General features: G+C 37.0%; 2 protein-coding genes across 9 annotated transcripts in view; one reads left to right on the forward strand and one right to left on the reverse strand.

Moving 5' to 3' along the window:
* Window positions 1-7,042, reverse strand: part of LOC109053994 (membrane-associated guanylate kinase, WW and PDZ domain-containing protein 3-like) — a 142,897-nt gene extending 135,855 nt beyond the window's left edge. Inside the window, exons 1-3 of one of the 7 annotated variants that reach the window (XM_042751433.1) lie at window positions 6,675-7,039; window positions 6,483-6,531; window positions 5,873-6,203 (exon numbers count right to left, since the gene is read on the reverse strand). In XM_042751433.1, the coding sequence (XP_042607367.1) occupies window positions 5,873-6,179 (307 nt within the window). In that variant the 5' untranslated portion in view covers window positions 6,180-6,203; window positions 6,483-6,531; window positions 6,675-7,039. Of the gene's footprint in view, window positions 1-5,872 lie in introns of all 7 variants that reach the window. The other 6 variants (XM_042751437.1, XM_042751436.1, XM_042751435.1 and 3 more) reach the window with 6 other exon arrangements.
* Window positions 7,043-8,443: 1,401 nt separating this feature from the next.
* Window positions 8,444-12,466, forward strand: si:ch73-206d17.1 (tyrosine-protein kinase STYK1). 2 transcript variants are annotated; one of them, XM_042751466.1, is made up of 10 exons: window positions 8,444-8,561; window positions 8,762-8,845; window positions 8,966-9,115; window positions 9,235-9,432; window positions 9,519-9,700; window positions 10,736-10,819; window positions 10,909-11,126; window positions 11,217-11,257; window positions 11,360-11,456; window positions 11,586-12,466. In XM_042751466.1, exons 2-10 carry the CDS (start codon window positions 8,794-8,796, stop codon window positions 11,755-11,757), a joined length of 1,194 nt encoding a protein of 397 aa, XP_042607400.1. In that variant the 5' UTR covers window positions 8,444-8,561; window positions 8,762-8,793; the 3' UTR covers window positions 11,758-12,466. The 2 variants fall into 2 exon arrangements, with proteins under 2 accessions (XP_042607400.1, XP_042607401.1); XM_042751467.1 differs by having other exon boundaries at window positions 8,460-8,556.
* The last annotated feature ends 321 nt before the right edge of the window (window positions 12,467-12,787 follow it).

Below are 12,787 nucleotides of genomic sequence, written 5' to 3' on the forward strand. Positions count from 1 at the left end.
TTTATTTTTTATTTACAGTTATGGTCTAATAAAATTAGGCATTTGATCCTTTGTCATGACTCAGGAGAGTGTGTAAGTAAAGACAGTAAGATCTACAAAAGAAAACATTGCCAACAACACAGTATAAGTATCAAAACAATTGCTGCTTCATAATGCCACACAGCATCATGACGGGAGGACTAATGTAAGTCAGCCTGTGAGTCAGTAATGATACACTCCCTCACCCTTCCTCCGCTTGCACATTAACACAATGTGTGGAAACTGCACCATTGCGGTCAATCAAGGCTGCACTCAAACAATGGCTTTGAGCACAATTTCACAGATGTACGTGAAGAAAAAAAAAGAAAAAAAAAACATGGTCCGGATGTATGACAGCAGTGCCTTTTTATTCTAATGCAACATCATGATTATGAAATGTGGAGCAGATCCAATGACTCTGCTCAGAGATTAAAGGAATAGTTCACCCAAAATTTTGTCATCATTTACTCACCATCCTATCGTTCCAAACCTGTATAAGTTTCTTTCTTATGCTGTACACAAAAGAGGATACTTTAAAGAATTCTGAAGAACCAAACAATCGGTCCCCACTGACGTCCATAGCAGGGAAAGAAATACTATGGAAGTCAATGGGGACCATCAACTGTTTGATTACCAGCACTCTTTAAAATATCTTCTTTTATGTTCAACATAAGAAAGAAACTCATCCAGGTTTGGAAAAATTTGGGGTGAACTATCCCTTTAAGCACTGAAATGTGTTCAATATTAAAAATCTGTTTACTTATTATCTAGGCCTATTTCGCAACTATTAAAGGGATAGTTCACCCATAAATTAAAATCTGATGTTTATCTGCTTACCCCCAGGGCATCCAAGATGTAGGTGCCTTTTTTTCTTCAGAAGAACACAAACAAAGATTTGAGCAGCGAGGCATGACAAAATACTACAGAACTCATTATAATCACTGATGCTGTCTACACTGGATGCGGCGCGACAAATCCATGACAGAAAACTGCTGCTGTGTTCTATTTATGACTTATTGACACAAATTTCTAATTATTTCCAATGGTCGCTTTGTCACGTCCAGTGTAGACAGACTTTAGCTGTTGCGGCGTGGCGTGACAACTGTCGCGTCCGGTGTAGACACGGTGTTATAAGTGCATTACTGCCACCTATCTCTCAAGTGGACCATTGACACTCTATCTACAATCTCAATTAGGAGTGTCAATGGGCCACTGGAGAGACAGGAGGTGGTAATGCACTTATAAGTCGGTGATCCGCCATAAAGCAAGAAGAAGACAGTTCAGACATTGCGTGAATAAGAGGTAAAAAAAAACAACTATATAAATACTGTTCAGTTTCTTGCACAGACCGATCGCTTTGTCTTTACACATCAATGTATGATCACGAGCCGCAGGTTTTTTTTAATATACAGTTACATAGTTTTTTTTTTTGTTTTATTGTATGTTTTAGCCCTGATTCCCATCCACTTCCATTATAAGACTGACAGACTGCAACAGACTGCTGGTTTGTGTTAAAAATCTTTGTTTGTGTTCTACTCAAGAAACAAAGTCACCTACATCTTGGATGCCCTGGGGGTAAGCAGATAAACATCAAATTCATTTTTGGGTGAACTATCTCTTTAAGGTCAAAAGTCAGAGACTGCTAACAGAAATTTATTTGCAAATGAATGAACTTTTTTTCCAACACATTTTTTCACATAGGCTAATATTACAAACTATCTATTGTACACGTCTACAACAAAGATTACCAACCTAGACCCCAGCTTAAAGTTTCTACAGCATGTCAAAACAACAACACCGCACACACCACAACCATTCAGGTTCATTTATATTTTTATGCTGTTGTAGGATATCACCTAATATTAATATGCAACTCCAAATGCACTTTATTTTATATTTTTTGTAGAAGATTTTCAGACACCTCTGCTTAAACTCAAAAATCCTTGTCCTTGAGGATTATTTTATTTAGGATTTTATAAAGTATTATTGCAGTCCACATGTAAATGTATTACCATTGCAAAAAGGTATTCCATGGACCTCCACTGGAAAAAAAAAAAAAAAAGCAGGCTGGACCTCTTGGAATTTTAACCGAATACCCCCTGGTCTTCACAAATGCGCAAAATAGTAAATATTTATTAGTCACACGTCATAACATAACATCTTTGTTTTAAGCCTGGATTTAAGAATTGTGAAGGAACCATATTTTCAGTGTGGTCTTTTGGACAGTACAGGCTTGGCAGAAATGTTGTGGGGGTGAAGAACAGGAAAAACGGAAGAGGACATGACAGGTTCGGGAGAATATGTGGGAGGCCAAGAAGCTTCACACCATGGAATAGATACGACTGGAAAAGATTAGCATGAACCACAAGTCCACTGGGCAGGAAAGAATAGAGTCGATAAGGAGAAGCTCAGTAAATGTTCGCTCATCGGCACAGAAAACTCACCGACACATAGCAAACTATGCTGAATAACTTTAGACCCTTTAAACTTCAACTTCACATCTTTCTTCCTTCCACTGTTTCCTTATTGTCTTGAGCACTACTTGACCATGACTTTACCATGCTCTACCATTTCAGTCAGTTTTACACCTTTGCAACCAATTTATCCCACTAAAGGTGGTATAAATGCCAGCAGCAGCTCTGCTGAGCTCTCTAGACTGGCCTAGGAGCCTTGAGCCCGGCCACAGGATGAAGGCCCTTGAGCTTCATATCAGCCGTGTAGAGCACTCAGCCAGTGTTAGTTGCGGCTCGAATTTAAGGCTAAATGGTCTCCTGGTACCATCTGATCCCTCTGAGCTGGCCTCTTCTATGGACTCATCAATGATTGAGATGGTATGAATTAAACATAAACTGAGGGACAGAGAGAAAACACTCAGCCACACACACACACATACAGTACACAACATGGCCTCTGATGCAGGAACATTTAAGAAAAGCAGTTGATCTTTCTTTAGAAGTAAATATGATTTTTTTTATTTTTTGCAGGCTCATACTTTTCCCTAGAGTCTGAAAGTAGAACCTCTTATAATTGTTTGACTGACTCCTCTTTTGATTAGATTATGTTATATACAATATATTTACAATGATTGTGATGTTTATCATAGTATGGCTGTATGTCACAAGTGGTCAGATACTGTTGTTACTGCACTGCACAAATTGGATTTTATTTGAATATTTCAATTCTAGTTGATATCGACAATAAGTCATGTACTGTCCAATAAAATTTTGAGATATTTTATCTAAATAAATCTACCAACTAAAATTAATCATTTTAAAGGCTACAAGGCAATTTAAATCAGTGTTATTTTAATATAATTTATATACTATTATAATTTTTAGCATTTGGACTATTTAATTTTAGTTAAAGTTAATAATTTTGTTATGTCATTTTTATCTTTTTTTTATATCAACAGTTTTTATTAGTTAATTTTTATTTTATTTCAATTAATGAAAATATTGTTTATGGTTTTCGTTTTAATTTTACTTACTGTAGCTATAATAACCCTGATTTAAGAACACAACATTCTAAAGTACAGTATAAAAAAATGGGTATTAACTTTGAGATTTGCTAAAGATCACAAAGACCTTTTAAGACGGCAAATGTAAAAACATAGGAAATGTGCATGCAAATATAAATATCAAATAACGATGATCCAACACATAAAATCATAGAAGAGAATGACCAATTATGATGTGATGTATTAAAACAGCCTACTTTTTCCTCTTCTTAGCTTAATATGCATACTATAGGCAACTATTAGCCAACTATTCACAAGTGTTTTTTTTTTGAGTATCCCTAACATACTTTAGCAACACTGTCAATTTCAAACAGCATACAAGCTTTCAGGTGTCCAGTCCTCTTGCTGAGTCACGAGCCAGACAGCAAAGCACAGATTTAAGAGAGTAATTGAATCAATTAGACTTGGACTCGGTTCAAAGCTGCAGGCTTTGGCAGCTTTAACAAACTCACACTACGTTAAAATAATCAGTAAGAGACATCTGATGCTAACCCATTCACTAATGCCAATTCACACTGATTAGGAACAGCGAGGAGAACTACATTTTCATATTAGGTAATCCACTCTTCTTCATTTGCAAGCCCAAAATAAACAGATGTAGAGATTGCCCATAGCAACATAAAGCTCTCTGATTAAAATCATCTCTAAAAGAGCATTAAAATTGCATGAAGTCGTCGGATGGTGATCCTTCAGGCAGGCTAACATGCTAAATGAGGTGGACAGTGGGCGAAGGGGGAGGCTAGGAAGTCAGACGACATCTGTGCTGCAGGCAAAGAGGATTACATACACAAAGTTCAAAGCTCTAAATGTTTAAAGAGTTTACAGAATTCCCAGCCCAATGGATACCTATAGCACCTGCATCAACTTATAATGATGTCATTAGTCTATGCACACATATAAATGCAAAAGGGTCACACACTCTTAACAGAACAATAAAAAAAGCACTCATTCACTCTTAACTTCTTATATAATCCAGAGTCACATTCCTGAAATCTTAATTCTTAAGGTTAAGATCTTTCAAGTGCGATCGTAACCGAAATTCTGGTGACTAAAAGAGATAAGATAGGATTCTGAGTTAGGATGGTTCTGTAATACGATCCACAGATGGGTCGGGTTTCACAATAATGCAAACTTATTCTAGATTCCTACCTTAGCTGTTCAGTAACCAAGAGATTCGGTTAGAAACATGATAGAATTCTGTCTGTATTTTACGGCCTCTGATCCTCAAATGTCCTGAACGCTCAGGTCTCAGCTGCCTTTTGTAGATCCTCATTATTTCTCATCAACAAACAGAAGATTAACAGTCCCTTACACCTGTAAACACTTGTAACCTGGCTTTAGCAGCTTAAATAAACCTTGAAAGTCTCGATGGAAAGTAAAAGTATCTACCAGCTACACGATTAATGAAATCGTTGTGGTTACCCACAAACAGAAAGCATCCAGTTGTACCAAAACCTCCTCATGATGGATAGTCTCAATTTCCTCCTGTTGTGGTAACTGTGATAAATGGCTTCAGTTAAAATCCACTTTTTCCTTGAGAGTCCCATTTAATCAAAATGCCAACTGCGTAATTATAAGCAAATGCTAGTAATAGAATACAAGGTTCATATGGGCTAAAACCCGAGAGCTGCCTAACTATTCATTTTTTACCTTAAATGTTCTTAACCCGGTTATTTTGTTCCATATTTCACACTGTACATTTGTAACTATGAGCTAGCATTCTTATTTGCGTATTTATCCATAAAATGACAGGACTATAACATGTGACCCTGGACCACAAAACCAGTCATACGTCACACAAGTAGGCTGTATTTGTAGCAATAGCCAACTATAGAGTGTATGTGTTAAAACTGACCCTTATGAGCCTTGTTTCTGTGGTCCCGGGTCACATATATCTGCGTGGGAATTTCGCCATTCAGATCCTCTCTGGTTGTGTTTTATCATCTAGTCAAGTCATATTTACTTACATAGCGCTTTACAGAATGGAATGTTTCAAAGCAACTTCACATCAATAAACAGGGAAAAAAAATTATGAAACGGATTCCATTTCAGCTGATCATCACTCCAGTTATCACGACACAACGCGTCAAAGTTTTTCAGACTGTACAAAGTCTGTAAATAATAAGTTGGGCACTGTCTGCTGCTAAACAACATCTTAACATTCAAGCACAAGCAGTGCAAAAGCGACGCTAATCCTCTTTCAAAATGACAAATATGAAACATAGCTTAACACCGGCTTAAAACTAGCATTTAAAAGGAAACATTGGGTTCAGTGTAGTGTGACAAACTGTTTTCTCGGTTGGTAGCTCAGTAGGTTTTAGCAATGAACAAACTTACCTGGCTTCACGGTCTTCAGACGGAGGGGTTCGCGAAAGTGGCGGATGACGGCGAGGGTGTCTCGGTTTGTCAGTCCGCTGACAGGTGTGCCGTTCACCTCCAGAAGCACGTCCCCGGGACCAGGTAGCCTGCCGACATGGCACACTAACGCGTCCGGCAACACCTGTCCCAGGTGCGGGAACTCTCCGTGCTCGGCTCCCCCGCGTATCTCCAGCACGGCGCTGAGCTCCCCGGCGTTACCCCACGAAACGGCGCATTCCTGCACCTTACCGGACCAATGTTTCTTCTTTTTCAGCGTCTTGGACATGATTAATCCCTTTAGTAAACGAGTCTTTAAAAAAACAAAACAAACAAACAAAAAAAAAAGGTTATTTCCTTATGCAAACGCGTTTAGAGCGCAATAAAGCAAAGCGACTTCATTCCAATGTCTTGGTGAAAAAAGAAACGTTTTAAAACTTCGGAGTCGGCATCGCTCGGTCCTTAAATTATATCCCCTCTATGGTTCAGTCAAAATTCACGTAGGGTACATTCAACTGAATCACGAGCTCACACGAATGTAAGAGGGCTCTTCGTTGCCTTGACAAAATCTATGGAAGACCTCACAGCTCACCAAGAAGTGTCGCGAAATATCGTCTTCAAACGATCCAAACAAGCGCTTTCTATGAGAAAAAGACACGGAAATAGCAATAAACTACCAGCCGAGGCTGGACAGCTTACTTTATCCAGGCACATAAAAATAATACAGCCTCGAATCGCTTCGTAATACCGGCTGATGAATGAAACGCCGTAGAAAAACACTCACATCCGTGTGTAATCCCTCGCGATGTAGGGCGACTGTTGTTAACTTGGGTTTCGCGCACCTGTTCCAATGACATCAGCTACCGGCGCGTTCACGGGAAACGACGAACAACACTGTACCTGGATCTGGTATACACGATAAAACTAGGTCCACTGTCCGACGACCTTTGCTTCTTGTGGAAACGCCCTCTTTGTGGGTTGTTGTTGTGTGTGTGGAGCTGTCAGCGCCCGTCGGTGATCAATTGTAGGCGCAGCTCTGCAACTTTGTAGTCATTTTCACCTTGTTACTTGCGCCAAACGAGAGCAGCGACTGTCAGAGGCGCACACCGACACCAATGCAGAGCGGACGAGAGCAGAGCAGCCAATCAGAGCCAGGGGCGGGCTTTCCCATACTATTCACTATACTAAACGTAAAAAGCATCTGCAATGCTGCCAGGCCAGAAGGGAATTTGTTAAAGTAATATGTTGAGGAAAAATGCACTTGCTGCCTTAAAAGTAAATATGCTCATAGCGTCTATAGCCTATATAGATGATAGTAAGTGTAAACCAGTATTTTTTTTTTTTTAAGCTTTACAGTCATCAAATCCTCACACAGACCCTCAATGATTTTCATGGTAAAACTTTGTAAAAGGTTTCATAATAAAAATAATGATTTATTTGTGTTGCACAAAAGTGTGCTTCACATGAAGATAAATAAAATTATCATAATTAATAGAACATATGGTGAAACCACTTTTGGGAGTGTAAAGTTTTTCAGTTTATGAAATAGAATTTGAATTGTGTTAGCCTATATAACCCTATCTACCTATATAAATCTTTCTATTTAAACTCTCTCCATTTCACTGATCCCTGGATGTAAAAGAAAATAAATGAACAATTTCATAATATATTGTTTTGTTATTATGGTTTCATATGTTGAACGGCTGTGCATGTACAACAGGCTACCTAGTAATTTCACACCACCTGTTACACATTTTTGGACATCAGCATGATTTTTGTATACATATAGTGTTATTTTACAATATCAAAATGCCATTTCTTTCTTGCATTAAGAGTAGTTTTAGAAAGGCAGCACAAATAAATACTATTTTATAACAGTCTTCGTATCAGGCGTTAAAATCAGATTAAAGTTGTTATGTTGTATAATAGTGCCACCTGCTGTTGTAGTATAGAATTGCACTTAAAACAATGTATATTTATTTGCTTTATTAAATAGCATATTTAGAGAAATGATGCGAAATGATGAGGCAATAGAAATTAAATAATTGTACATTTCGCGCTATGACAACAAAATTAGCAAATGTTTCTTACTGCACTACTGGCATGAATTTACCATCAGAAAAAATAAACAATGTATAAATGAAATGAAATAAATATACATTTTCCATATTTTTTTATATGTAATAGCATTAGCAGCACTATGAATTAAAATCGAATGATTTCAATCAATTCAAATCTGATGAAATTACTAAATAATAACTTAATAAATTACAATAGACATTACATTAAAAATATTAACACTCGTAACAACTTCCCACTCTGTCACAATTCTCAGGACATCTGACCCCAAGAGTCTAAATTTACTTATTCACTTTACAAAAAAAAACATTATTGTTCTCTATAAAATTTGTGTTCAAAATTCCCTTATTTAATAAATAGACACAAAAACCTTAAATATTCAACATACTGAATTTGACTGCAATTCAAAAAAGCAAACCACTCATGGCAACAGTTAAAATGGTTCTGTACTTAAGTTAATCATTAAGTCAGGTGGGCAGTCAGTCACCCTCACGGTCATTGCTCTCAAAGTCAAAATTAAACCTTATGCTCAAACAAGTTGCTTCTATCAAAAGCAGTCCAAAAGATTCTTTTCCACCTTTATTCCGGTAAGGTAAGGATGACATGCACTCACAACAGACACACACATAGCTATGATATGTATACAGCAAAGAAAACATGCTTGGAGCAAGAGACAGGAGATATTTATGTATCATGATCCTCAAAGTCTTTCACTTCAGTTCTACTTACATACATGCTGTATTTTTTGAAAGCTCGTTTTATTGAAATGATTGTGCTAATGTCATTTGTCAGGCCAGTTTTGGAAATGTTAAAGGGACACCCTTATGGCTTTACAGGCCCAATGTAACAGCTCCTCTAGCTCTGACCCAATCTCTTGTACGTAAGAGTCTGTTTTTCTTTCAGTACTTACAATCAAGTCTAACATTACCTTTAATGCTTTCACATTTGCTGTTATACGATGGTAAAATTCTGCTTTGTGTTTGCATAAATGGACAGATGAAGAAGGATCAGGTCCATTGGCAGTCATCATTATCCCAAGCTTGCTGGCTCTCAGCACCCTGATCGTTGTGTCTCAGATAATATGGAGCTTTATTACCAAAAGATCATCAGCTCAGATTAACACAGGCTCATCTTCAAATGTAAATGGTGTGTGAAGGAAAAATGATCTATCATGTTGTTTGAATGCAAATATTAGATGTCAAATATTTGGTGCTTGGTTTTTTGAGGGCATATCATGAGAAATAGTATGTTGAATTAACTTTTAGAAGGAGAACCTGTACCTTTGGACACAGGCTTTGGGGACATGCGGCCTGCACAGGATGCTCTGGATCCGTGGGAGATGCCTGCTCAGTGCACTCTGGAGGGGGTGGAGCTGCTTCAGATGGGACGTTATGGGCCAATCTGCATGGGTCAGCTAAAACAAGACAGCACATCCACTGCTGTAGTGATTAAAACTCTTAAAGGTACAGAACACGAATCAATCATGAAAAAGTGTCTTCTAAGAATTTACCACAAAACTACAAATGCTGGATATATCTTCTTGTTACAGAAGGGTCTAATCAACCGGAGGCAACGGAATTTGTGGATTTTGTCCTTTTCCACGTAGCAGTGAGCAAACATGAGAATATAGTCAAGATGTTATACTGCCAGACACGCCGGATGCCCATGTACCTGGTTTTGGAGGCAAGCGTTCCAGGAAACCTCCTGCATTTTCTCTGGAGTCTTCGAGAGGTAAAAACACAGTATACGCGCAGAAAAAAAGGTGCAAAACTGTCACTGGGGTGCTACCCTTTCAAAAGATACTAGTATGTATGGAACCCTATTTCTGCCACAGAATAAAAAAATAAAATATAATAGAGTAAAAAAGGTACACTCTTAAAAATAAAGGTGTTTGAAAGGTTCTTCATAGAAGAAGCATTTTTGGTTCCACAAAGAACTATTCAGTCAAAGGTTATTTAAAGAACCATCTCTTTCTTACCTTTTTATAATCTGAAGAACCTTCTTTTGCCACAAAGAAGCTTTTGTGAAACAGCAAGGTTCTTCAGATGCTTTATGAAACCGTTTAGACAAAAAAGGTTCTTCTATGGCATCGCGAAGCACCTTTATTTTTAAGAGTGTAATTGTGACTTTTTATCTCACTTTATTTCTCAGTTTTTGAATACAGAATTGTGAGACAAAATGTTACAGTTACCTTTTTATAGATCATAGTCAAAGTTCTGAGAGAAAAAAAAGTCTGAAATGTGAGATAAATACTTTTGACTTGCTTTCTCAGAATTCTGAGTTTATATCTCACAATAATGTTTTTTTTTTTTGGCTTCTTTTGTGTTTTAATACAAATAAAATGTGTAATTGCGACTTTTTATCTCAGTTTTAATTTTTTTTTCTTTCAGTTTCAAGTTTATTTCACGATTCTAACTTTTTTCTCAGAAATGCACGTTTATATCTTGCAATTCTGACATTTATAGTAATAAAAAAAAGTCTGAATTGTAAAATAAGAAGTCACAATTAAGCGTTTTATTTTTTTAATCCCATGGCAGAAACAAACTTCCTTAAATATATACTTTTAAACAAGTAATACATACCTTTAAGGAACTAATGTGTAGGTATTATTAAATACCTAAATAATTATTAAATAAATTTAGCGGTATTACCTCAGGGTTTCACCCCAGTGACAGCCCACCCCATTTGTTCCTTTTTTCTGAGAATTTCTGTTGACAAAAATATACATCTCATAACTCAATTCTGAATGTAACTCTTACTGAACAGGACAGATGTGGTGCAAGTGACAACCTCCAGATGTTTTCAGAGAGGTCTGTTTATCTTGTAGCTAAACAGGTAGCAGCAGGACTGGTGAGTTGTTTACCCACTGTGTACTCATACTTAGTAAAACAAAAATCAACTGTAAGACATGTCAGTGATTTATTAATGATTTTTCTTAGGACTATTTACACTCCTACCACAGAATTATTCACGGGGATGTTGCAGCCCGGAACATGTTGATTAGTTCAGGGCTCTCTGTGAAAGTCTCTGGATTGGATTTGGCTTTTAAGAGCCGACAGTCGAGAACGGTGGACAAAGAACAAGAAGCCAATGTGCCGGTAAAATGGAAGGCCCCTGAACGGATGATGAGGCTCCCCCTAACAGACAGAAGTGATGTGTGAGTCAATCAGAACAACAACAACAAAGTTTTCAAATAAATACTGCATTTTGACCAATGTTCTAACGTTGTGCTGTCGTACTTCTTCAGATGGTCCTTTGGAATCTTGCTTTATGAGATGATAACTCTGGGTAGGATTAGTTAGAGGTTGTTACTTGAAATTTTTTTATCAAAAAATACTATGACGCAAACAATTTAGGAGTCTTATTTTTACCTTCCTTCTCCTTTGAAAGGGTCTCCTCCTTATCCTGACCTGGATCCACCTGAAGTGCTGCCAAACACTTTAGCCCATTACCGAATGAAAAGACCAGAAAACTGTGGAGTCCCATTGTAAGCTTTATATTTAACATAACATCTAATGCAGTTGTTTTTTTCTTCTATTATGTGGAAGTGTTTTGTTATATATAATATAATGTTCATGATAAAATATAAACTGACATTTTCTGGCATGTCTTACAGGTTTGACTTAATAAAGTACTGCTGCATGTGGAACTTCAAGGACCGGCCTGTGTATTCTGCTATTATTCGGCTTCTAGACTCATACAAATACTTCGCTGACACAAAACCACTTTGCACTGGACAGAAAATAGACATCTGTGAATACAGGAGGAAAGCAGGACTGCCTCCATGAGATCTATTCAGTCAAAGAAACATTTAATTGATCATTTCTACAGTGCATGAAAATGGGACAATTGATTTAGTTCTATTAAGACTGACATCAACTAATAATAATAAAGTCTAGCCTTGTCACAACGAGCAGAATGTCACTAGAGGTCGCCCTATTTCTCCAAACTGGAGATTGGATGCATAGTGGTCAACTAAAATTAATCTCAGTGCTTCCAGCTAAATTAATGTTACTAATTTATAACTAAAAATATAAAAAGCTTTTTGAACCTTTGTCATTTTACTGGTTTTTTTTTTTTTTTCACTTAAAGTGGTGGCTAAAGCTATGTTATTTATCTAAAGTATGGTGACCATATAGCCTCTTTTTCCCATGTATGTCCTGGCAGGTGATTTCTAAAATTCCAAAAGATTCCAGGTTTTGGCTTTATTTTCCTGCTGGCATGCTGTGGACATTTACAGACATTATAGACCCAGTCATTTAAGGAAATTTAGAAATCCCAGCCAGGAAATACACAAGAAAAAGAGGACATACGGTCACCCTATCTGGTGTAATGGCAGATTTATTGTTAACAATAGTGAGGGAGGGGTATAAAAATAGAAATGATAGGCCTACTCATGTTCAAGTATATCTACTGTATGCCAAATTTTTACTCAAAGGTCAAAGTACCTAGTCAATAAATGTATGCTTAAACTGAAAATAAAATCAGAAATTTTAATTGCAGTTCAGTATTTATAAGTAAAAAGGCTTTGGTAATTTTTTCTAGCTTTCTATTGCCTCATTGTCCCTCATCTCTATACAAGCATTAGTTTATGTGTTTATAACTGGGCTTAACTGTTTGCTGTGTCTGCTGAATTAAATGTTCTGACAGTTTAAATGACAGATTCTCATTAAAATAACTTAAAGAAACCTATCTGATCACCTTTTTTGTCTGTTATGGGACAGATCAACATCTTAACTGACTCTGACTTTGACTAAACCTGTATATAGTTGCTGTTTTTTGCTGTAACACAAAGGTGAAAATCCTGCAGTGTTTTGA

This window comes from Cyprinus carpio, chromosome B23, assembly GCF_018340385.1.
Source record: "Cyprinus carpio isolate SPL01 chromosome B23, ASM1834038v1, whole genome shotgun sequence".
Taxonomy (NCBI): domain Eukaryota; kingdom Metazoa; phylum Chordata; class Actinopteri; order Cypriniformes; family Cyprinidae; genus Cyprinus; species Cyprinus carpio.

Bases quoted from the DNA above. Each gene is read 5' to 3' on its own strand.
- si:ch73-206d17.1 (XM_042751466.1), top strand. From the start codon at position 8,794: ATGGCTTTACAGGCCCAATGTAACAGCTCCTCTAGCTCTGACCCAATC. The intron at 9,116-9,234 runs GTGTGTGAAGGA...ATTAACTTTTAG, and splicing joins CTCATCTTCAAATGTAAATG to AAGGAGAACCTGTACCTTTG. The intron at 11,258-11,359 runs GTAGGATTAGTT...CTCCTTTGAAAG, and splicing joins TTATGAGATGATAACTCTGG to GGTCTCCTCCTTATCCTGAC.